This window comes from Python bivittatus, unplaced genomic scaffold (genome assembly GCF_059951505.1).
Source record: "Python bivittatus isolate LINGU-HERP-01145 unplaced genomic scaffold, Pbiv_v1 ctg000330_np1212, whole genome shotgun sequence".
NCBI lineage: Eukaryota > Metazoa > Chordata > Lepidosauria > Squamata > Pythonidae > Python > Python bivittatus.
Window position 1 is genome coordinate 17672031 of NW_028277058.1, and position 27581 is coordinate 17699611.

The 27581-nt window shown below is 35.5% G+C and overlaps 1 protein-coding gene across 4 annotated transcripts in view; it reads left to right on the forward strand.

The window, feature by feature from the left end:
• Positions 1-27581, forward strand: part of SLC16A7 (solute carrier family 16 member 7) — a 119998-nt gene that overhangs the window by 60266 nt on the left and 32151 nt on the right. For 3 of the 4 annotated variants that reach the window (XM_007424521.4, XM_088141771.1, XM_025164278.2), the window contains exon 2: positions 7803-8038. In XM_007424521.4, coding sequence (XP_007424583.1) covers positions 7825-8038 — 214 coding nt within the window. In that variant the 5' untranslated portion in view covers positions 7803-7824. The remainder of the gene's footprint in view (positions 1-7802; positions 8039-27581) is intronic. The other variant, XM_025164279.2, reaches the window with a different exon arrangement.

Here is a 27581-nt window from a genome sequence, read left to right on the forward strand (position 1 = left end):
TAACAGCTTCTACATCCTTATATCAGGCCATTTAAATTTACATTTTCTGTATGTCAATGAGTATTCATTTTGCCATTTATAAACAGATAAAATCCTACCAATCCCAATAAAATTATTATTTATTTTTTAAGCATGACATTTTATCATAGACCTTGTCAAACAATCTCTTCTTGGATTTTAAGATGAAGCAAAACTACCATAATGTAGGTCGTATTATTGCTCCTGTATGAAAAAGAAGGCTTCATAATATTGTTTGTCTGAGACTATAGAATGACTGACTGTGATGGACGTGTAAAAAACCCCCAAACTATGGGAAACATATACATAGTACAATGCATAAAAAATTGGAATTTACATCTGAACTAAAGCTGCAACTCTTCTTATTAGATATAATCTCAGAAAAAATTAATAAGAAACATAATAAATTAATGACATATATGCTTACAGCAGCAAGAACAAATTTTTCTCAACCCTGGAAGAAAGATACAATTCTGACAATATCTAATTGGGAATTTAATCTTGAAGAATATGCAGCAATGGCAAAACTAACAGTATATATACATAATAGAAGTTTAACCAAATTTAAGCAAGAATAGTTCCCATACATACAATATATCACGCAGCACGGCAAATATAATTACTTGCAGTCTGGCTTCTAAGGGGGCTTAAATATCCACAGCTTGGTAAATTAGCAGATGTACAAAAAAGGGGAAATTAGAAATTCAGTAGTTATTTCTCTTTTTCTTTTTCTTTTCTTAATTTATATTTATTTATTTGCTTGGTTACTTACTTTTTTATATTTTAACCCCTCTTAAATTGGTTTTGCTTATCTTATTTTTTCTTTTTTATTAACATGGATATATATATATATATATATACACACACACACACACACACACATACACACACACACATACAGTGGGGCAAAAAAGTATTTAGTCAGCCACCAATTGTGCAAGTTCTCCCACTTAAAAAGATGAGAGAGGCCTGTAATTTTCATCATAGGTATACCTCAACTATGAGAGACAAAATGGGGGAAAAAATCCAGAAAATCACATTGTCTGATTTTTAAAGAATTTATTTGCAAATCATGGTGGAAAATAAGTATTTGGTCACCTACGAACAAGCAAGATGTCTGGCTCTCACAGACCTGTAACTACTTCTTTAAGAGGCTCCTCTGTCCTCCACTCGTTACCTGTAGTAATGGCACCTGTTTGACCTTGCTATCAGTATAAAAGACCCCTGTCCACAACCTCAAACAGTCACACTCCAAACTCCACTATGGCCAAGACCAAAGACCTGTCGAAGGACACCAGAAACAAAATTGTAGACCTGCACCAGGCTGGGAAGACTGAATCTGCAATAGGCAAGCAGCTTGGTGTGAAGTAATCAACTGTGGGAGCAATAATTAGAAAATGGAAGACATACAAGACCACTGATAATCTCCCTCGATCTGGGGCTCCATGCAAGATCTCACCCTGTGAGGGTCAAAATGATCACAAGAACGGTGAGCAAAAATCCCAGAACCACACGGGGGGACCTAGTGAATGACCTGCAGAGAGCTGGGACCAAAGTAACAAAGGCTACCATCAGTAACACACTACGCCGCCAGGGACTCAAATCCTGCAGTGCCAGACGTGTCCCCCTGCTTAAGCCAGTACATGTCCGGGCCCGTCTGAAGTTTGCTAGAGAGCATTTGGATGATCCAGAAGAGGATTGGGAGAATGTCATATGGTCAGATGAAACCAAAGCAGAACGTTTTGGTCTAAACTCAACTCGTCGTGTTTGGAGGAGAGAGAATGCTGAGTTGCATCCAAAGAACACCATACCTACTGTGAAGCATGGGGGTGGAAACATCATGCTTTGGGGCTGTTTTTCTGCAAAGGGACCAGGACGACTGATCCGTGTAAAGGAAAGAATGGATGGGGCCATGTATCGTGAGATTTTGAGTGAACACCTCCTTCCATCAGCAAGGGCATTGAAGATGAAACGTGGCTGGGTCTTTCAGCATGACAATGATCCCAAACACACCGCCCGGGCAACGAAGGAGTGGCTTCGTAAGAAGCATTTCAAGGTCCTGGAGTGGCCTAGCCAGTCTCCAGATCTCAACCCCATGGAAAACTTTTGGAGGGAGTTGAAAGTCCATGTTGCCCAGTGACAGGCCCAAAACATCACTGCTCTAGAGGAGATCTGCATGGAGGAATGAGCCAAAATACCAGCAACAGTGTGTGAAAACCTTGTGAAGACTTACAGAAAACGTTTGACCTCTGTCATTGCCAACAAAGGTTATATAACAAAGTATTGAGATGAACTTTTGATATTGACCAAATACTTATTTTCCACCATGATTTGCAAATAAATTCTTTAAAAATCAGACAATGTGATTTTCTGGATTTTTTTCTCCATTTTGTCTCTCATAGTTGAGGTATACCTATGATAAAAATTACAGGCCTCTCTCATCTTTTTAAGTGGGAGAACTTGCACAATTGGTGGCTGACTAAATACTTTTTTGCCCCACTGTATGTATGTATGTATGTATGTATATGTGTATGTGTATGTGTATGTGTATGTGTGTATGTATATATATATATATATATATATATATATATATATCAGTTATACAATGGAAACCAATGCTAAGTAACTAGTTCAAGATGGAAGGCTTTATTGTACAACAAATACTGTCATGTAATCTGCAGCAGTTTCTTTTTTTTTTTTTCCTAAAGTCATACTCAATTTGATATGAAAAAGTCAAATAATTTTATGCTTGTAATATTGATACCCTAAATTGTAATGGATACTGATAGAATATCTCTTTCTCTTTTTTATTTCTCATACTCTAAGTTACCTAAACAATAGAATGTCAATGATTTCAATTAATACTGTACAAATATCATTGTATCAAAACAATATCATGTATTGTTTTACAATATAATAAAAAGGGGGAAAGAATGACTGATTTATGTAAGTGGAACCAGATCAGAATATGATAGTACTACTTTCTCAAGACTATATACCAAATATTTATATTTCTAATTCTCTAGTAAAAGTGCTTTATATGTGTTTAATTTCCTTTACGTTGTTACGATGTCCATTGCCTTTTATAGAACTGCAGAGGTTGGATATCAGTTAGGAAATAGTAATTTGAATCCATCACATAAATGTGTAAAAATGGAGTAGACTCAGTCTGGTAATGAATCAATAAATGAGATACTGAACACATATAAGGATATAATTCATGGTTTAGGCACCACCAGTGAAAAGCTCAGAGGAGGAAATCCAAGAAGTACATGTGATTAGGGCTCTTGGTGAGTTTGTATAAAAGAAGGTAGCTCTTCAGATAGCCCAAATTATACAAAGTTTCAAAGATTAAAATATGTACTTTGAATTGTACATGAGACAACCTGGGAGTCACAGACAAAGTTTTAATGCTGAATCTACATATTTACAGTGACAATATAAATTAGTAGCCTGACTACCGTATCTGTACTAATTGAAGTATCCAAATGCTTGTTCGGAAAGGCTGGTCTTGATTCAGCTTATATGATAACTTTGCCAGATGTTTCACTTTCACATCTAAAGGCACCCAAGAGCACCCAACCCGGGAAATTATCATAATAGAACTATAGCTTATAATAAATCCTGGGGTTTTCTTACAAAAGAAAATGGGAGAAAGGGTTAGGCATTTTTAGTTTCTCCTGACAAGCTATTTATTGTACTAGGAGTTGATTTTGTCACTTGGCAAGTAAAGAATATTAATGAAGCATTTGCAGAAGAGCAATCTAAACAGGTTGATCATGATTGACTAGAATCTACAGTGCATGATATCAAGATGAATTATTTGTCATGGCTGTTTCTCTGACCTTGTTATTGCCATTTTCACCCTTTTTAAATGCTGAGTATGTGTATACATTGCTGCCTGCCTGTCTACCAGCCCTATCGCATTCACTACATATATTTGCACATTTTCAAGCTGGATCCAAATTGCATTCATTTGCCCTGATCCAGCTGATGCTCACAGTATTCAATCATGATAATACTGACTCAGGGCAATATACGTACAGAAGCTAACATGAGTATTTGTAAGTTCTCAAAACAGCATATGCCAGAATGTGTCTATTACCTTCTCCTGTCTTTGCATGCAGTAGCTGCTGTTTGGGATAAGGAACAGGGTGAGATTCATTCACGCTATTCTCCTTTGCCCTTCAAACAGTTGATTAGTGGTCTTTATATTCTTTTAAATAAAGGTTTTGCACATACTGCTCTGTTCCTCGGTTCCTCACCATGTGTTCTGTTGGATCAGAGGTTTTCAATAAAATAATACAATGGTGGTCCATTTGTGATTTTACAATTACTCATCTTAAAATTGTATATATTACTGGGGACTTGATTTTCCCATTAGGCAAGGTGTCTTTCTGATCTTTTAGTAAATGGAAGTCATCATCTCTACCAGTGGAAACAGGAGGAAAAAAAATTCCATTAGCCTGCAGGGGGGTATGGAAATAGAAAAGTTGATTTCTATGAATGCTCCAGTGGACTGATTCACACAGTGTTATTTTCCTGACAGTCTCAATTCTCACATTGGTGGTCCTAGGAAAAAATTGTCAGAAGTCAGTTCTCCACATGATGTTCTTTTATCTCATGCAAACTGTACCTGTCAGTGAAAGACAAACTAGAAAAAAAACATTTAAAAGCCCACCTTGACATAATTAAATTGAATAAACATCACAATATCAAGAGAGGGAAGTATCTTTGTGCTTTTGTGTCCTGACTGGCCATACATTCCTGGATATGTGGCCTCATGGTTACTGTCCCTGATTGTTGCCCATCAATCATGTGGAAAACACCTCTATGATAAAATGCTACCACCTGTGTATAGAAATTAGAAATTATTAGCAATTATTTTTCTGGATATGGACATAAAGGTAAATTACTAATAATAACAGTTAATTTCTTCACTAACATGAAGAAAAAACTAAAGTGGGAGGAAAAAAAATGAAAACTAACCCCCCCGCCCCAACTACATATAGGTGCAAAACTCTGTGCAGAGCCAAAAAAGATGTACTAGATCTAAAAGTCAAATCAAAAGTTCACAATTTAAGGATCCTGGAGAAATAAAAATTCCTTAACTGGTATTAAACCAGGTATCTATGTTCAGGAAGTATATTTCACAGGTAGAGTTCCATCACCAGCAGATACCTTCTACATTAAGTGGTAATAACAGAAGAAAGGGTTCTAAAGGCATTAAAATCTGGAAGGATATTCATTCAAAGAGATTTAAATTTGCATCAGTGCCATAAAAGTGGTCTGATTTGCTTTGTTGGAACAAAAAGGCTATACAAGGCCATTTGTGTCTCCTTCAACCACTTTGTGCCTTTAGTGTGAGAGATGGCTCCATTCATCCTTCTCCACCAATGCCAGTCAAAGCATGCACTGAAGCTATCCTGACTGAAAGGTTTTTGTGGAGTACAAAGAGGATTCTAGATTGGCCAGTTTGGGTACATGCATCAGAAATTCCCACAGTGTTTGCCAAAGTTGGCAGCCTGGAAGCCTTTTGCGGAGCTCTGGAGCAGAAGGGTGAGAGGAGCTACAAAGGAGAATAATGCAAAGTAACATGTTTGCTTCATTCTCAGAAATGAGAATGCCCCATTGCTTTACAAAGCAGCTTAGTGGGTGTTTCACTTGAACCTTCATGGAAGTGAATTACCCCTTTGAAAATCTACATAGCCCTCTTCAGTTTAGTTCTTCTGTGAGCATTCAGCCATTCATAAATGGCAGTGATCCAGTAAAAATTTGTTCCACATATTTTATGTTCAAGAAAAATAAGTTTTGATATTAATTTTGTACTGTTATAATATACATATAAACATTAATAGCACTTCTTATGGCCATATTGCACTATTCAGTGCAATAGGGCATGTAGGACAAATTTTGCTGTACAGTACTAGGGTATCTATCTAAAGGAGAAGATATAATACCCATTTATTTTACTGGAAACATATACATATATTTATTGGACTGATTTTTCTTTTTTCATGTATATCCCTTATTGTAAAATTACTAAGCTTATGTATGTCAAGTAATAGTTGAGCAACTGTTACATTCTGGAATCAACAAAAAATATATTTTATATGGTGGAAATATGAAACTCCTATTTCTATTCTTTCCAATTTCTGTCTCCTTGCTCAGTCAGTCAATCCTGAAAGCTCTAAATCAGTAACAATAATTTGTAATACATATATACAAATGAAGAATTTGGTATAAAAATTAAAATATGCATATCCAATTTCAACAGTATTTATCATTATTTGCCTGTTGACGGCTTTACATGTTCACAAGACAAGTTAACTAGTGGAGCTGACTAGTGAAAGTCTCATGTGTTCAGGGTGCCACTTATAAAAAAAAAACTTAACCAGTTGCTGTGAAAGAGGCACATTTTATGACAAAAATCTAAAAAGCTTTGTGCGTATATCATGTGGGCCCCACAGAAACCACCAATTATTTTTGTGATATCACCTAGGCTAAATGGCACCTTGTACTAAAACCACATATTAGTCATTGTTGAGTAAGTTGCATATTATTGACATGAAAAACAGAACAATGGAGACAAGTATCTTCAGATTTACAGTAATTATGTTGTATAGTTATTTTCCATTTTAAATAATCATGAAGTAATATGCTTCCACAAGTCATGGGGATTTCAAAAAACTGCTCATGAACACTCGCCTGCATAGAAAATCTGTGTGTATTGATTTTTCCAAGAGATTTGGTACATTATGAAATAACACGAATATGTATTCCCATTTCATAAGAACTTAGCAACTTGGTTCACAAACACCAAAGTAAGCTATGCTTTCTTTGGCTTTCCTTCCTTTGTTAAACATGCCATCATGTTCAGTTCATAAGGACTCCCAGACATGGCCATGGTTGCAGACTACAATAATTGGAGTTGGACAACATTCTGAGCCAAAACCAAAGAACCACAATGTAGCTCTTCACATCTGGTTTAAGCCTTTCTGACAGATGCAAAGTATATGTCCATGTGCATTCCAAATCACTTATCTTCCTTCAAATACAAAACATTGCACAGCTCTAAAGTGTGATGTGGGAGGCCACCCTTTCCATGACTCTTGATGGCATTTAGTTGTCTGTCTTTGTTTAATTTATTTTAATGCTGCCCTGGATATCATAATAATGCAATAGTATAACAGTTTATTAATGGCTCGACAAGTGCGCTTGGAAATTCACATCAGTTGATCTTGCATAGTAGCTTAATGCAACATTGTGTGAAATAATCTGTGTTTGATCATTACCTTTAAAATAAAGGTACTTTTAAAATAAACAGAAAGTCATGGCTGAGATGGTAGAATATATTAACTATTCATATCAGATATAGAGCAAATCCTCCTATTGAATAAGCGAATCATACTTTGCCAGAAATAGTTGAGGCAGTTTGGTACTCGCAGAATAAAAGGGCCCCTTTATTGCTTGTGATTAATTGCTAAATAGAACCTTGGTGGTGTGGATCAATGACCTGCAAAAGTCGCATCCTACCTAACAAGGATCTTCAGATAGCTGTTGCCAAGATTCGTCCACTCCCACTCCTGAAGGCATCCTTGGCTATTATATATGAGTAGTTGTACTAAATCAACCAGTTACAACAACTTAGCAATGTATTGCTAGTTCATGTATTAGGAGATAACAGTTTTTTGAAATTAGTAATATATTTAATTTGCAGTGACTATGCTAAAGAGGAAGGCAGCTGTTTAAACACAATATCAACATTTTATTTCTCCCTACAGCAGAGTTACAAGAAAAAAAGAAATGCCACCTTCAACAACAGCGACCCAATACGCTCCACCTGATGGAGGATGGGGTTGGATCGTGGTCTTTGGAGCCTTCATCTCCATTGGATTTTCCTATGCATTTCCTAAAGCCATCACAGTTTTCTTCAAAGAGATACAAGAGATCTTTGGCACATCATATAGCGAGATAGCTTGGATATCATCAATCATGTTGGCTGTTATGTATGCAGGAGGTACTGGAAAAGTTTTTTGTTGTTGTTTGTTTTTTGGTCTGCTACATGGTCTTACTAAACAAAGCAAAATTCTGTTATGAGATTTTGTGGTGCACAACCACAAAATGTGGCCACCGGGCTATGTGGCTCCCTCTCCCAAATGCTTTGGCTGTGTGTCTCAAAAAGCTTTTAAAAGTTACCATCTAATTGCAGTTTAAGTATAACCGAAATATCATTTATCTGCATTAATCTCACCTACTTTGGGGATTATGGCCTCTATCATACTACTCAAAGGCCCAATGTAGTTCTCAACTTGGAAAAAGAAAAATACCTTTGTTTTAGACTGTAATCCTATACCCACTTACCTAGAAATAACCTCTATTAAATGTAGATATTTGTTTCTGAATTGTCCTATTTGGGAGAACAGTTGGTGCCTTTTCCCACTCTTTTTCAACCCATCAATAACTTCTTTGATTATGTAAGAAACAAAAAGCAGGAAAAAACATGTGCAGATCTGTCTGGGAAAATAAAATTGCAATCCACATTTAATCCACATAGTACGTTTGTTAGAAAGAATCAAAATATCACAAAAGGTTTTGAGTTTTGAAGTCTGGTGAACTTCAGAATTTGAAAGCATTGTTTCTGTTGGGGGAGGGAGGTTAAGAAAGAGGACAAGAAGAATGGGAAAATTGCGCATGCAGGTAAAGTAAACCATCCAACTTAATGGATAAATGGGGCTAGAACTGGATATCAGAACATAATTTAGGATATTCTATAGCTTCTATAGCATTAGGAGTTCTTGGAATCTTTATTTCAAGGAAGGAGATAGAGCTTTAAGCTCAGAAAAGCAGCCTGACATCAGATATCCCATTCCATCTCTTTACCTGCCTTACCAGTTTCCCAGTAATCTTTATCAGGGGAAGTCCCAAAATCTGCTGTACTAACATAGAATAGAAAGGAATCAGGATCCAACATTCTTTCCTGATGTGAACATTCCATTGCAGCTAAAGTAATATGCCTTTTTATTTGGTAGTTTATATTGGCTGTGCAAATTAAATCTTGACTATGCACTTTGATAATTTCCACTTCACACAATAAATTGTGACTCTGATGGGGAGTCCCTTAATGCTGTCCCTTGATTTACTGCTGGAGATTATTAGAATGTTTTCACATCTCTTAAGATACTTAAACATCTTGAAAATACTAGGATGATTCTTCTTTGGAAATTCAGATTATAGTTAGCAATGCAGGCATCTGAGCTCTCTATTCAAAATAAATTTCACATCTCACAAATAGAGTTTGGAGTACCTTCTATATTGTACATGTAAAATAGGAAGTGTAGCACAATTAAGCTGTGTAAAGTTCTTTTCTTATCTTGCTGGAATCATGTGATTTTAACTGCTAACAGCAGGTAAGTTCACCAAAGATAAACATTCTTTGAAGTCATAGTTACCACAAAATAGCTCCCTGTGAAATAAAGCCATTAAACAATCACTGGCAAAAGATGAAATAGGTAAACTATTCAAATAATGAGAGCTATTCCTTTGTGAGACTTTTTTTTTTTCCTATGTAAATCTGATTGTTTGATTTCAACTATTTGATGTACTATAGCTTGCAATAAAGCAGGAAGCACATATGGTGCAAGATACCTTATTTATGACAAAGCAGGGCAGATATATTGGAAGTGTTGTGGACACACTCTGTATCTCTTAATGCTAATTAAGAGAACCTGAAAAACATTTGAGATCTGACACACTCATTATGATTTAGTGCTTTGCCTATTAATCTTCACACTGGGGTCACTGGATAAGTAAGAATCTAGCAGAGGATCTCTGCTTCAGAAGCATTCAACCTTCTGAGGTAATTAGCAGGCATCTGTGTTTCCGTAACAAGGTATTAACTTACCTTTCAGTGTTTGAAAAAAAAAATGAAACTAATAAAAGACATCCAGTAAGGAGCTAAAGGAATGTTAATTATGTTTATCACTTACTTCATAGTTAGAATAAATGCCATTAAATTATATCAGGCCATCTGGCAAATCCATATGGCCTCCTGAATTCATGGTTAATTCCAGGAAATAGGTCGAGCGTAGTGTTCACCCCTTCAAGAAAGCATAAACAAGATATGCTAAACTGCACTGAACAAGGTTTGCATTCGTCGTGTTCTCTCTTCAGCGGGCTCTTGACATGACCTCTCCGTTCAGCTAGGGCTCTTCCAATGACCAGAGCTTCCAGGAGTCTGTAGCTGTTTAAGCAATGTGCATCTCTGAGCTTGGTTTTTGATATAGATGTGGAATATATTGATTTGATATGTCATAAAACAAAGTCCACGGATGCAGGCAAACGATAGCATTTGGAGTTCATGGTGAGGCTTGGTCTCGAAGACTCCTTCATTCTGGAAAGGAATAGTTAAGTCTCCATGGCAACTCCTTGTTCTTTAGCCTGAACTGCACACTTGATAACTTTGAGTCATTTTACAAATTGAAATGTAAAAACCCATTGAGTTTGTTTTATGAGAAATTTAGGTGTCACATATATAATTTGACCTCTTAAGTGCTCTTTAACATTTTATTTCCTTACCATCTTCTTATTCTTGGTTTCAATTCTATATGACTCTGACTGCCAGGAAGATGATGTATGGAAAAGTAACTTTCTTTGCACGCCTCCTTAGTGACTGTATTATTTCCTAGTAAAGTCAATAAAGAAACTCTCAATTAGTCAGATGATGCCCTTAATGAAATGTAAAGTATAGGAATTCAGTGACAGCTTGGTCATCTCATGCATATATGATCATTGTATTAGTTTAATGATAAGTTGAAAGCAAACCTGTTTTGCTGCTATTTTCTGCATCATTAAGTTCAGCCATTTTCAACACATTGATTACTATGGTGAGCTGGATAGTTTTATCAAGATAGAAAACTGTCCCCAGGATTTGGACTTTCAGCGTGACACTTGACAGCACAGGAAAATGAATATAGATTGAAGGTTTTTTAAAAATTATTTTGCATATTTGTATCTTCCTTTACTAATAGGGAACATATTTCTATTCAATGTTTATGAATATTCCTTTTCAAAGTTTCACAGTTTAAATAAACAAAAATGATAAACTTCGTTACTAATCCAGTTGTTTTATTTATTTATTTGCAGTCAGTGACCAGCGAAGTAGGTACAAAACCCATGAAAGCAGGCTCAAAGATAATGAGCAATAAAACCACCATATAGACCTGCCAATTAAAATTTTCATGTATAAGAAGCAAACAAAAGAGAATGAAATAAAACAAAGCAAAAGAGATAAAAATAAAATTAAGATAAAAGAATAAAAGGACTTCCTTGTTCCAAGACAAGGATGCCTTAAGCCTTCTTATGGCAATAGCTGCCAATGTGAGCTTGGCAAATCCATCTGTAATAGCAGGGTTCCAGTCTGAGAGAAGGAAATAAATCCTTTCTCTTTCATTGAAAGCTTGATCTCTACTTGGAGGTGGTATAGGTTTACCAGCATGTACATTCTCATAGAAGAGCTGGAAAAGAAATACATGAGCTAATGTCTCTGTTTAATTCTGTCCACAGGGGCAATTTCCCTTATTAAATGGGATTTTATGAAACCTCCCATCCAGTACGGCCAAGGCTAGATCATTAAGTAGGCCAAAAAGAAGGCTCTACCGTATGCTGAGCAAATCATATTGAACATATTGTTTATGGGTCTAAACGTTTTCCAGGAGGGAACCCACCCAGGTAGATTTAAGTCTGTCTGGCGTGCAATATCAAAGACTCTTTCTCAAAACCAAGTTGTGGTCCTCCTCAAAAATAATTATATTTTAACTTGGGAGGGGGGGGTTGTTTGTTTAGTTTTGTTAGCTATTCTATGTTGAGCAGTCCCTTGAGTCAAAGGGCAAACTGTAGCAAATGTAGCAAATCTATCATCATCATCATCAGTCAGTAGCCTTCCTGGATGCCTGTGCATCCAAAGTCTGAAAATGCCCATTCTAACAAGATATACATTTGGAAGCTGGAAGACATACACTCATCCCTCTGCTCGCTTGCATCTTGGTTAGGTATAAAAATAAGATAATTTATTTGAAAATAGGTGAAAAACAATTTCAAAAGCTGCCTTTTCCCCACCAAATGTAGAGAAATGTGGAAGGGCTTTTTTGGCAGAACTATATCTTAAAATGGTAGTCCAAGATGCATATTCTCAACTACCTTGCCATAGGTTTGAAACTGTGGAACTGCATTCTAATTAATTGTTTACTTAGATCCATATATTACATGTGCCTGATGATACAGACGAGCATGGAAGCTGCACATGTAATCAGTAAGAATGGAACTGATGCACAGGAGTGCTATTATATGAAAATCCTCCTTACTGTAGCAGGAGACTCATTTTCTTATGCTCATATCACTGTTACGATAGTATTTGATATGTATGTTGGAGTCTCCATTACATGAGACATGCACAGTGAAATAATTTTCTGTGCTGAGACTGTCTGTTGTTAAAAATCTCCAGTTAAAAACCCCCAGTAGTATTTGGAAAACAGTTTTGAAATATGTAACAAGATAATCCAATTAGTTAGATAAAATATATATTTATTATATATTTTGACTTTGGATATATACACATCAAATTATGAGGTTCTAGACCTTTCTCTTTTTTCCTCTTCTGTTTCTTGGCTTGGTTTAGTTTTAATTTTGTTGTTGCTGTGTATTTTGGGGGCATGTTTAAAAATAGCTTAAATTCTCTGCTCCTCATATCTCTCTTCAGTTGAGGAAGAACCCCCCCCCCTAAGATTTTTGCAAAGTCTACATTGGATGTCTATATTTCTGCAGTCTTGATGTCTACCCAATTTTTCTTCATTGACACCTAGATTACATCATTTTTAGATAAGAGGTAGAAAAGGAGGAATAATATTTTGCATTAACTTCTACTTTTCTGAGTCACTATGGACCATTAACTTGCTAATTACTGTATCCTAACACCTTCACAGGGAATCCAATAATTCTTCTAATGCAATGTATTACAACCCCTTAAGTTTTGATATGGCACAACACTACCTCATAAAACATGTAGTAAGTTGACTGCATGCTGAAAACCCTGAATACATGGAATTTAATTTTGGCTATCCAGGCTCACCCATGTAATTTCTTTTATACAACAACACAACTGATAAAAATGGAGACTTCCTTTATCACGGCACCAAGAGTTACTGGGAAGGCAGGTTTAGTCACTAGGTAACTTCTCAGTGACTAGACCCAAGATGTCAAAGGCAGACAATTTTCTTTTATGGCTGAGCAACAGTCAATGTGCTGAATGGGGCGGGTTTTCAGGTATCATACACATTCTATAAAAGTGAAGACAGTGCTCAAAAGGAGAGAAAAAGAGGAGGAAAGGGCTACCTTTCAGATATTATAAATGAGAGACCAGGTGACTTCCTGCTAGTTATCTCTTGCAAAATACAAATGAGCTGAATCCCAAGTTGCCAGGAAAGTAGACAATAAATAAATGGTTTAGCTAGGCTAGCTGTATTGATTTCACTTGGAATTCTGTATAAGTGTTTGTTGCCTTCTTTTCGTTTTCCTATATTCCCTTTATACCAATAAATATATATTTTATATCTAGAGATTTGGCTTTAGTGATTGAATAAGGGAATTTCTCAGCTAAAATTTTCATTCCCAAAAGACAACACAGAGTGTTTTGAGATCGGTATTAGGTTTGTAAGTTTTGTATCCTGGGACATAAAAAGGGCGTTCTATTTTTTCTGGGCAGGGCCAAAGGGCTCAAAACTCAACTTGATAGGCTAGAATGTGTTGGGAAGTTCAGTCTGGCTAAAGTCTATTTATCATAAATTATATTGAAAAAAATCTTGGAAGAAAGTTTGTAATGCGTGGGTACTTTGCACCCAAATTTAGCAATATATATAAAAAGAAAGATTCTGTGCCATCACGTTGTTGTCGACTCTTAGCAGTAATGTAGATTATCTCCATGATGATCTGTCCCTAACCTGGTCCTTGAGCTCTTCCAACAGCACCCCCATTGCCAGTAACTGAGTCCATCCATCTTGCCACTGTTTGTCTTCTTCTTCTCTTACCTTCCATCTGTCCCAGCATTACAGCCTTCTCTAGGGAACGAGGTCTTCACATAATGCGTCTGAAGTAGGATTATGTGAACCTTGGCATTTATGCCTCAAGTGAGAATTCTGGGCTGAAAAAAGAAAGATACATCTCTTTATTATGGCTAAAATATCTTACTAGTATAAAACTAGTCAGTACAGGAAACCTAAAGAGAGAACACAACCAGCTGAGTGCAGAAACTATCAATTGTGGGGAAGCAATTGCAGCTGCCCTTGTACTGTTCCTTCTTAGCAACCCAGATGTTCTCCTTTGTCATATAATATGGCATAAGCCTGCTGCTTTTAAGTATGGAGGAAGAAGCCATGCTATCAAATGCCAATCCAGTCAGATTATGTCTATGGAATAGGTAGGGCCACCATCTTTGTCTGAGTTTAGGGGGGAAAGAAGTGTTGTCTTAGCTGTGAAGCAAAGCCTCAACTTCATTCTCCCATCCTGCAGCTTCGTGTCCCTCTGTCATTCCTTGAATTTGTCACTTTGGCAATGGCCATACAATTCAAAAGAAAAGGAATATGTATGCAATTATTGAATCTGCCCCATTGAAGAACTTGATTGTTTGGCCCTCGGTGCAGTGCCCTCTTCAATAACGATTCCCAGAAAGTGACTTGAACTCTTCTCTGCCAGTCATTCAAGCACAAGACTTTTTGAAACTTCTTCATGAGCCCGAAAAAAGGTGCCAGTGCATTAGAAGTCTCAACTTTAATTAGTGGATTCCTGTGCTATGCTTCCAAATAATTTTCAAAGCATGCACAAGTCTAGTTTTTGTCTTTACAAATCTGTATAGAAATCCCTTGATACCACATTATGTGTTACTGTGAATGCAACCGTGAATGCATTTCTAACCTGCTTTATTAGATTATTACTGCAACAGACTCCTGAAGGGTTGTTCCCATGGCAACTAAGGAGTAGCTCACAGACAAATTCTTACAGTTTATTTTCATTTTAATTGGCAAAAAGCACTTCTGAAGGTCTGTTCAAAATAATGGTTGTTTTAACTCAAGGGGCTATTTACAAATGAAGTAAGAAAAGTTTCAGACTCTGTCTTTTCTCCCTAAAAGTAACATAGAATTTAATTTTACAAAGATAAATGATGTCACTTCAGTATATAAATAATATTAAAGCAGTAAAATTCACAGTTCAAGGTATGTCTTATTAATTACCTAGCAGACAGTTGAACCTTTTAGGGGGTTCCTTTTACACTAAACTAAGGGTATGAAAGGTTGTTGAAGGAGCTTTAAATCCTGATCTGGATTAATATTCTGTATATCTTTAAAAACCCTCTAAGGTCAATATGCTATTTGGTTCCAGGCATATTTAATAGAATTATTGGCAGCAGGGCTTTAAAAATAAATAATGAACTCATTAGAATTCATTATCACAGGATATTGTGATAGTCATTAGCACAGATCACTCTTTAGAAGGTTTATAGAACTCATAAGCCTATCAAAAACTACCAGTTCAATGGCTGCAAAATAGATTTTTTAAAATTTAATCTTTTGGATTCTGATTTTCTTTTAAATAATATGAGACTGTAGAAGACTGGAGGTGGATGGAGCCTTGATAACGCTCCCCAAGTTACTGCCAATTTTAACATCTACCCTTGGATTATATTTATTTTCTATTTATTTAGGATTATTTTATATTGTAATTTTAATTGATTTTAACCACTTTGTAAACCACCCAGAATTGTTTTTTAATGTGATGGGTGGTGACACATTTGATATATAAAAATAAAAATAAAAATACATTTTTTTAATAAATAAACCTTGATTTGCAAGGTTAGTGTATATTAACAAAATATACTAGCAAAAAGCTGATAAGGAAAGCTCTCTCCATTGTTTTCTCCTTGTAAGCTTCAGAAAATAGCGACAAACATTTTTCAATTCCAATTCCAAGAAAGCTTTTCACATTTTTTAGGAACATCAGTTTGAAAATAAGATGACATGTACTACCAAGAAAAAAGACAGTTGCAACATTTATGTAATATGAATTCCAGATGGCTGCTTTTTTAAAACAAAACAAAAACTTTTGCACATTCAAGTTAAAAGAATAATTTCCATAAAATAGCAAGAATGATTCCAATTGTTGAGACAATGGTTTAGAGAAAAGTAAATGTAAAACAGCTGCAACATTTTTTATATGTTGCTTGTGTCCTTCAGTGTGAGACACAAACTTTTATTTACTATTATCTTATATACAGCACTGAACTTTAAGGACCTCATTTAGTATGTCCTTGCAAACAGAGTTTCCCACTTTTGAAATGTCTCATGGGCATGAGGGAATTCTTCACATTTAGGTTTCTTTTTTTAAACATATATTGAACTAATTTGAGATTTTGTTGGTAGAATAAAATTATACAGAAGCAGAAACTGTGACTTTACTCAATAAATCTAGGACAAACTTCTTCTAAGATTATAAAATTATACTTCTACATTCTCAAGAATCTTAAATGTTAACATTGAAAGGGAAAATGCTGATTTAGTTCAATAATAATTATTGCAATAATATTTCTTCTAACACTTGACTGTTCTTGTTACAATTAATCTGGGTTGGCTTTGATTAATACTTGGATGGGAAAATCTCAGGAGTGTGGGTAACCTGAAAATCAAAAAGTATCCCAGAAGAAGACAAACACAAATGTCTTCCATATACTGTGGAAAAAGCATCCATGGAATTATCAGGAGTCTCTCAGCAGAGACTACTTTTTAATATAATATTTCTTATAGATCACAAATACAAAATGCATAACTAATCAACAAAACCTCATTTTCAAAAGAAACCATACAGGAACTCAGAGATGACTTTGGGGAAGGTATGCACGAGAAGTGGAGAAGTGATTACACAGTCCAGAGGCTGGGGCAAGTGTAAGAAGAAACTCAAAATAAGCCCACCTTGATTTTGTCAGTGTAAGATTAGATAGAGAGAAATTTGGACAGGCTTTCAAACTTCTGTTACTGTAGCCTTCAACAATAAAGTAACATTCCTAGAATCCCACTGGTGTCTGTTTCTTGACCTGACCTACCTCAAAGTGCTGATAGGAACATATACAAACCAGTAAAGGAACCATTTATTTAAGTGTCTTTAAAGCATTCCTTTGTGCAAATATAATTTAAAGTGTTGATTATGGTAGACCTACTTTGTTCTGTTAATATCACTCTCTCCTTCCTTCTTTTAAATAAGCCCAATTGTGTTTAAAATGTGAGTTTTTCTATGATTTCCTTGGGCAGATCTCCATTGAAAGGTATTTAGAATGGCTTCTGGAAAGAAAAATAATCTGAGCCATGAAATGGATTTATTTGTGTTTTGTTTTTCCTTTTTTCCTTTCATATCTCTTTATGTTGGATAGTTTATGAATATTTCATTGTTTTATTCTAGCCCAGCCAGTGGCACCAGAGATTTCATGCCATACATCCCATATCCTGTGCACTAGTTTTAATAAAATGTGTTTGAACTCATAATCAGCAGTCTCAAGTATATTTGCTTAGAACAGAGGTTTATTGAAATCAGTGGCACTTCAAAGGATATAAATTTAAGTTTCTTTATTTTAACTCCATGCATCGCTCAGTAAACAGTTTGTGAACAGCAGCAATAAATAAACAAGGGGAGAGAAGTTTAAAGACTATAATGCCTTCAATTTGTTTATGAAAGTTCAGGGGATAACTTGGTCTTTGATGCAAGTATTTCATTTTAAAACTGCTTTGAATGTACGTAGAACATGTACAGATCAAGTTGGAATGCTGGGTGTGTTCCAAGAAGAAAAAGACACAAAAAGGAACACACAGTGATTCCAAAAGGTTTGTCATGTTGTGAAGAATGTATAAATGTCATAAGCAGAATGTACAGAAATTCAACCATCTAGAGCAGTGTTTCTCAACCTTGGCAACTTTAAGATGTGTGGACTTGAACTCCCAGAATTCCCCAGCAAGCCTTGCTACCCTTGCTGGAGAATTCTGGGAGTTGAAGTCCACACATCTTAAAGTTGCCAAGCTTGAAAAACACTGATCTAGAGAATACATTGGGGAGGGATAGACACTATTCAGGTTTACTGAAACAGAGGAGCAATACAGTCGAAGGAGTTCTAAGTGGCAATTTTAGCCTGCTTGCAAAGTTAAATGTCTTCTAATTACAGGATTAGTAGCTTATTAGTAGCAAAGATGAGCCTTTGCCTTCTCTGCAGGCACTCATATCATTTAGAACCCGGAAAAACTTTAGGGCCAATTCAGTATTGAATTTTAATTAATTAAAATTTCAATTAAATATGTTCAATATATTTTTGTCCTGTCCTCACTTCAGATACAAAGTACAATCCTCAGCCAGAAAAAGATTACATAATTTATAGAGCAATAAAAATAACAAAACAGTTCTGTTCCTTCTTCTGTATAATAGAACCTCATGTATGCCTATCATTCAATCTTCTTCATATACTTTCAACTTTTCCCCGTAGAATTTGGTTTCCAGACCCCATGCCTTCATAACTGAAGATACACACACAAAACAGAAAACATGTTTTGTTTAAAGCCTAAGACAAATAGTTGCATTCAAAACAAAACATTTTTGAGCTGGTTACACGTACCGTAACAAGACTCAAAACAGCTTGAATATTCTATATTCTGTGGAACAAAACTTGGAACATTTGAAGTAATGATCATAATAAACAATGGGACTCCAAGACAAAAACTTGTTCTCTTGCTTTTCACCTTGCTACAAGACTAAGTGGGATAGCTGTTTATTCTTCTATTGGACACCCAATACTAATGACAATTGTTCAAGAAGGTGATCTTAGAAAAAACATTTAAAAATATTTATGGCAGAACTGAAGCAATAACTGATTCTGTTAGCAAAAGGGCCCATATCTTTGTCCCTCAAGAGAATTCTTTCAGTTTCCTGACATGCTCAGTCAACATATTAGCACAAATTAGATGATTGTTCTCATCAACATTCCTTCAATTAGCACTTATTTAGCAATTAAACGATTTAACAGCATCAGGTTCACCATGACCCTGGGAAAAAATCCAGCCAGTTTAATTATATCCCTTGCTATATTTAAAACAAATATTTAAAAAGCAGTTCCTTTGCAGCTGTGCCGTTATAACTCTTGAATTAATATATAGAACTTTATGGCATTCAAGAAGGGAGGTGGGGAGTAGCAAAACTTCTTCTGAAAAAAAAAGCAATCACACATGCCTACAGCTGAGTCAATAAAAGTTAGACAACAGATTGTAGACAAATACAGCAGAACTTGCTCACTGCCAACTGAAAGCAAGTCCCCAGGCTTGGCATTTTAAAATTTATTTTGAAAGCTTAAAAGCTCCAAAACTCAACAAACCATCCCAAACTAACCCTGTACTAGTAGTCTTTGCATTTACACAACTTTAATAGTATTTGTAATGCTACCTGTGAAGCACAGCAATGTGTACATCTACAAACACATTTCTACCCTGTTTGCAAAATAAAGCACAGTTTAGTGTACATAGTATCTCCAAACTCAGTGAATTCACCTACCCACACAAACTTTTTCCTGTAGCAATTTAAAAAAAAAAAATGAAAAGAGGTAACTGCAAAGAATCCACCTCTGGGTGATATTGAGGGGAAATGGCAGCTTTTGCTCTATTCCATTAGAGCAGTGTTGTCCAAACTTGGCCACTTTAAGATGAGTGGACTTCAACTCCCAGAATTCCCCAGCCAGCATGAATTCTGGGAGTTGAAGTCCACTCATCTTAAAGTGGCCAAGTTTGGACAACACTGCATTAGAGTTTTACTCATGCTCTTTAATTAATGTCTTCTGTGCAAGACAAACAGTGCAACATTGGGAATGTTCTGATTCCAAGAGTATATCCTTAAGAATCATAAGTCTGTATTATCATTGTAAGTCATATAACTGCTGGCTTTTATAGATTCACACAGGGGACCTGTATTAACTTTATCCTCTTCCTGCCTTCCCAAATATGCTTGTTATGAAGTATTCCTCCCACAAAGTGCTTGTCACCCCTTTGGTCTTGTTTTGCCTTCTAGCCGCAGAAACCTGTTCATAGTAAATGGTAGGAACAGGGCTTAAAAAAAAAAATAGTTGGCACATCAGCATGCGAAATGTTTTCTCTTTGTGAAAACCACAATGTGAAAATGCACACACATGGACACACATCTCCTTTTATCTTTCAATTGCTGTGGGTTTGACAATTTTCAGACTGATTGACCAAATGCTCAAATACATATTTAGAATAAAATCTTCATCTATTTCTACATTTTTCCAGCACAATATGGCAAGCTGTTTTGCGTACTGTGTATCAGTATTTTTTTCTCATTTTTTAAAAGAGAAAGATAAATATTTAGTGCATTTCTTCTAAATGTTTGAATCATTGATCAAGATAATGGAATGGGATTTCAGAGAAGCCTCCCCTTGGAGCCAGATCTTGCCCTCACAAGAGCTAATAAACTTGGAAGCATGTTCATATGAGAACCAAAGTCATGTTTTATTCAACTGAGTTCAGCATTCTTTAGAAATGTTAGCTTCTAAGTGTGGTTTAAAGACTGTCTAATGTCATTACCACTAACCCCATTTCCATACATATTTGCCACTTCTGGGGATATAATTCTCCCACTGTGTCTTACATAATATGATATAACATATAACACCTTCATCAAACAAAATTTAAAACAATTATAAAATAGTGGTTTAACATTATTCAAACAGCTTTATGAGGTCAACATTTGCAAAACCAGCAGCCACTAAACCTTTAAGTTTCTTTAAGAAAAGGCATTCCAAAAGAAATTAGTTTTTAAGATATGTTTAATGCTTGGATAAAATGGACAATGAAAAATTAAGTGTGATGGGAGCACTGTAAGAATGGGTTGAATAACTCTACCAAATATTAAAGTAGAATATTTATACCAATATAGAGCTTTGGATTTCCAAAGTAAGTAGATGAACCACATTTGCATAGAAAATTATGTCCTTTTCAAAATGTTGTGACATTATTTGCAATTCAAGAAAATATGCATAACATAAATGAAATACAAATAATGTGCATATACGAGAAGATATGCGTACAATGAATTCAATTTCATTAATTCATTAATTCATACAATTCATACAATTTTACAATGTAAATCTGTAAAGGTGAAAATGGTTTTTTCATAGGGTTGTTTTCCTTAGTATATATTTTTCCTAATATACACACTTTCTGCAAACAGATTTACATTGAATATGTACATTGCAATCTACATATGAATACCCAATAGATGTACTTGTTTATTTGTTATAAGTTTGGACCTTGCAGTCAATTGATAGAGGGTGGTGGTGGTGGTAGGGAGAACAGAATTTCCATTCCTTATTGACAAAGCAATAACAAAAACAACCAGGACCATGCTGATTTTTGGGGAGGGGGACAAGCCTGCAAATAGAGTGTCTAAGAACAAGCTTCAGGTCACTATTTCATTTTAAATTTGGGCTTATTGATGGTACCTTATCACGACTGACAGTTGACAATGAAGAGAAATAATTTTCTGACACTAAACCATGTCCATACAATTACTCAGTAAGAGATTATCTCCAAGATTTTTTTTAAAAAATGTATTAAACAATAGGAAGCAGTAGCTAATGTACAGGAAAAAAAAAACTAATTTGGCCTATAATTTATGATTCACATTGCTGCATTGGTTTTTATTTGAATGCTGCCAGCAGAACTGAAACCATTGTTAGAAGGGTGACCATGGACTTCCAGGGGAGGCATGTTAAACTGAAGATGTCTCTACGAAAACAGAGCCGACAATTTCAGCAAAGACCAGGAACCAGAGAGTAGACCAGTCCCTTGGAACCTCTCTGGATAAGGAGAGGATGGGAGATCGTTCACATGTGCTCCAGACAGTTGCTTCTCACAGGAGACCGCAGGACAGTGGTTTTCTATGGGTTTGAACACCAGGAGACGAAGGGATCAGCCATCTTGCTCTCAACCTCAGTACAGCCTTTTAAAGGATACTAGGTTCTCAAGTCTCAATTTCTAATCACTTTCAGAAATTGCCTGTTAACCATCTTAAAGCTATTAGAGACCTTTGGAATGACAACTTTGAAAAATCATTGGGTGAGTTTATCTTCAACTCTGAACAAAAAAAAAAAATCATTGTAAGCTTAAGAACTTAAAGAATTTGAAATAAACAACAAAAAGCTAAATAAGATTTTGATCTAAGAAAGTTATAAATGAATTAAGGGTCCAGATAAATTTGACATATTGATTTTTACTATAAGATTTTGGAATTAACTATAAAAAATAAATAGCTTCTCATGGGAAACAGGCTTATATTGGCTATCCTGGCTATTGTAAGTCACAACAGTTACTTTATGATTTTATAAACTGAACACTGGAGGGGACTAAAGGTTCTAAGCAGAAGTAAAAAAAAAAAAAAAATACAAGCCTGCTCTTGATGTCAGTTAATACTGGGTCTTGCAGAATGACACAAATGTTATAACATTGGGAACAATAAAGGAGATATTTGAAGAATGGAGACAGAAATTAATAACTATAATATCAACACTGTCGGTAATGATGTCTGCTTCTATGGATAGACTATGTCCAAAAGATGTTAATGAAGGAATGACAGATGTGAAAAAAATATTATCTGACAACACAGAGAAAGTACCAAAAGTGGAACTACAAATGACAGGGCAAGACAATGATTTGGAAAAGAATGCTTTATTGGATATACAAAAGAAACTGGCTGAAGTTTTAAAAATTAAAAGGGAAATGCAAATGATAAACCAAGAGGAAAATGTTTTCTTATTGTATCTACAAAAGAAGCTTGTTAAAGGCTTGAAGAAATCTATGTGATTTAATAAAGAAAAATTGAAGAGAAATCAAATCCTATGATAATCTTTGATTGAATTAAAGATTAAGACTGTTACAAGTAAAAGGAAGGAATATAAAGTTGGTTTATTTGATCAAGGTTATAAGACTTTTTTTGCAAAGTTCTGGCAACTCTTTATGGACTTTTTACTGATGCCAGGATTGAAAAGTTGATGTTTTATGGATTTGCTTATAGATAAGTGTTGGGATATGGTATGAAGAGAGATCTGCTTGTAATCTTACAGGAGATGAGGAGTTGCTAAATTCATCTATACCTGTTGTGATAAAGGTTGGAATATATATACTTCTTTATATATTTATTTTCTTTTTCTTTATTATGTTCCTTATTTTCTTTTTCTTCTTTCTTTTTCTTTTTTCCTTCACTTTTCCTTCATTTTTTTCCTATTCTCTTCTCTTTCTCTAAGTTTAGTTTGTATTCATTTTTACTATTGTAATCAAAATTCTTAAAGGAGGAGGAGGAGGAGGAGGGTGATCATCATCATCATCGTCAAACTTCATAAGGGAGTTCAGTGAAACCAATATAACACTGTATCCAAGCTGTTCTTACTTCTGTCATCAGCACCTGACATTACACGGCATGGGAAAAGCCGTGGATTTCAAAGAATCACTTACTTATCACCCTTCCCAATTCCACATTTATATATTTTGTTCCCTCTGACTGGGACAAAAAAATGGAAAATAGGAGACTTGCATTTGCAGCTCTTGCATAGAATTGCAATCCATGTAATTTTCATTCATGGCGATATAGTTATGCTTATGTACTACTACTAAAAGTATAAAATCATCAATTCCTGCAATGATTCTAGAGTAATGTGTATCTCCCTGGGTCAAAAGAGATCTCCTGCTAGAAGCTTCCATATTTGCCTAGCATGAAGCTTTAACAGCCTTTGCTCTCTTCAATGAGGCGGTGTTATTTATTGGATCCACAAGAAGTAAAAGTTATGCTAGTTATTTTCTTTCTCTTAGAAGCATCGGAGGGAAAATAACTAATTCTAGGCTGAATTGCAGTTCTAGAGTTTTCAGGAGTCATTACTCTCTGCAAAAGATAAGCTATTTTTCCTGAATCTTTGGGGTCAGAACACAGAAATCACCCTATTTTTCTAGTCGCTACTCTGTTTTTTAAGCTTCTTACCAACAGAGCAGCATAAGAGCTCATGTTCGTCGTTCATTATTTCTTCTTAGAATGACCTCTGGTCTAAGCAACATTCCAGTGAGCATGCAAATGTGATCAGGTGATCATTCTAAGATAAAATAAGACGGAGAAACCAAGCTCTTATGCTGCTCTGTGCCTAAAAGAGCCCATAATCCTTTAGGAATTCTGCTCACATTTTGCCATGTCCTTTGTGCATAGGGGCAAAACTGAAGCATAGTGATCTCTGGGGACAGCACCAAAAGTGACCCTAGGAGGCAAAATAATAAGGCCTTATTCTTGTCTTGATGAGCTATCAGCCAGGGAAACAGGCTGCCACATGAAGTCGAGAGTTTTCTTTTGCTGGAAGCCTTCAAACAGAGGCTGTCAAAGATGCTTTAGTGGATCTATCATGGAGGAGCAGGTTGAACTTTATGGCCTCTAAATTCCCTTCCCCTACTATTCTTTATGCTATAGAAGGAAGGAAAGAAGGCGAGCAGGAAGGAAGCAAGCAAGCTGTCTCATATGTTCTGTGAGGCTCACACAAGACCAGCAGAATTTTTGGAATGGCAGATTTTCTATTATGGATTCCATTGTTTCTGCCCCAATAGGATTGCTCAGCCCAGCTGTCACTTAATTAAAAGGTTGTTTGCAAGTTTACTAATTGCCTTGTTTTTAATAAATACATTAAGTAATTAAATTATAAATATAAAATCACAGTTTATACAGTTTCTATATGCCTAGCATTGAGAATACTTAATCTATCAGCCAAGTGACATTTTCAGTTTTGGAAAACAATACCTCCAACAAAGACAGAACAAAGTGAAGTAGGTGTGTATGATGCTATTTTTGTAGGCAAGTAATAAATACAGTCCCGTTTATGGGAGTGCCTGGATTAAAAACAGATGGAAATTTACATTTCTAATATAACAAATTAATTACAGTGATGGCACACTGCAGTAACAATGAAAACAATCATAATTGCAGGAATTCTTGCTTCAGGCTTTATGACAATGTGGAGGAGTGAATGGGATCATAGAATAAATTGATAATACACCTCTAGAGATTCTGGATTCTAGTTTTATAGCTCCAGAATTGTAGAATGAAAAACTTAGGGTATCACTTGTCCATTCTCTATAAACATAAAGCTGCATTCTAATCATAATACTCTCATTAAGGAGAGTGACATTTATATACTTAGTTAATTAGCTGACTCTTATTTTTTCCTTCTCTCATGCTCTGGGTAGAGAACAAACAAAGAAAAACAACTACAAAAACACATAATGCAGAAAAGTAAAAACTTTACTTGTGGTTTGAGCTGCAACCTATATACAGAGTTTACTTGCCAAGGATATTCACCTATCCTAATCTGGTGAGGGTTTTCTGACCAAAAGAGAAGGAAACAACATGAGAAACCAAAACCGTATTTGGCCATTTCACATCAGCTTTGCACAAGGATGGTATCTGCATAAAAAGAGGGCCTTCTCCTGCTCTGTTCATGCACCCCCATGTTCTGTAAATCCTTTAAGAGTGAGTGGTGGTAGGCAGTGATCATGGCAGTGACACCAAGGAGGCACAGCGGTGCCCTCAGCCTCCATGTGACTGGTAAACATGTGGAAGGAATGCTTGGTCCATAGACCAACAGTAATGGAACAATCTCCATCATTACATTTGATAGGAAATACAGCATCCAAATAATAATAATTCCAAGGTAGGCATGACCAACAGCCAGCCAGGTAGAAAGGAAAGGTACAAAAAAGAACAAAGCAATTGTGTGACCTGGTGCTATATATTTGGTTAGAATTAAATTCCCCTGAGACCAGAGGAGTTTGCTATGTATGCGTGCAGATACTTTCAGGCCCAGAATTCCCCATCTCTATTCATTCATTCGGAGATGTCAGCCAATTGAGAGAAGAGGGGTTAGTGCTGCGGCGCTTTTGGTAGAACTGCAGATGGGACCCCTGGGTGCACTCTCATTATTGTTGATGGCACAAAAGACTCCCTCAGGCTGTCACTGGCTGATCCACTGAGTTACCGATGCAGCTTTCAGACATCAGTTCAGAATCCCCTCAAGCAATTTTGACAGGATTTTCTTCAATGTCTAAGTAGTCTTCTTCCCCCGCCTCCACCACTGCGACATGGAATTGTTTTATCTCAGTCTTTCAAGCAAACATAAATAAATAAAATAGAAAAGAAAAGAAAACAACTTGAATAAGGCAACAGTGATGGAGATGAATGCATTATTTTGAAAACACTTGTTTAAGTACTTCATACTTATTATTAACTTTATTTTAAATTGAATAGTAACAGAAAAAGAACAAAACACAAAGAAAATTACGATTCAAATACATACATTCTCTAGGGAAAAAAATGCATAAAAAGTGCTTTAAAAAGTAAAAAAAAGAAAGTATAATATATCATTACAACAGTTAGCAGTTACAATTCTATATATACTTATCTAATATAAGTATTATTCAAATGTATATTCATTTCTAATGCACTTATCATAACTATCATCCTTTTTAACCTACTGTATTTTGTATAAACGAGTTCCATATTTCATTACTTGTCCATACAATGTCTACGTGTATAGGCGATCCATTCATAGGTGGCAAGCGCAATCAGGTTTTCAATCCATCGAGTAAATGGGGCCATACATTAATCTTTCCAGTGCTGCAATATTAGTCTGTTGGCCATAGTAACGTCACAGAGAATCCATTTACATTGTCCAGTTGTCAAATTCTATGTAATAGGTATGTAATTCAAGAGAATATTATCCTCTGGAAATTTTAGCTTTTATCGCATATATTCTAATAATTCCAATAAATTCTAAATATTATTTTTTGTTGTGTAAGCTGAAGTTTGAAGTCCACTGACACTCTTGCTATAGAAGTTAAGATGATAACACGTGCTTAAGCACTTCATACTTACTTGCTATTAAACTTATCTCTGCTTCTTAGTTCCTGAATGCTTATGAGACTTAAGCTAGGACTAAAAGTTATCTTTTCCATGAAAAATGTGTTTTTAGATCACTCAGATCTTATTATTTACTGAGAGTATTCTACATTGCATGTCTTTTCACCTTTCTATGAGTTTATGTAGAAATACAGATTATATAAACATACAATTTTATATTGAAAAGGATATAAACCAAAATATCTGTCATGATTGATTAAACAAAGGACATAGCTTGTAATAATTTTGTTAAACTGAGACCATATTTAGATTTACAGGATGTATTGCAAACCGCCTCCTGAATGTGACTTAAATAAATAAAGCCTCACCTGATAACAGTTGCAGGAAATCTATTTTATGCCTAACCATTAAGGTTATATAATAAAGTATCCTGAATATTTAATACAGCAATCTGAGAACACAGGCTATGTGACAGGGAAGATATGGGGAGTACCTTACTTTTCCAGATGACACTAGAAAATACAGTCAGGAGAGTTATA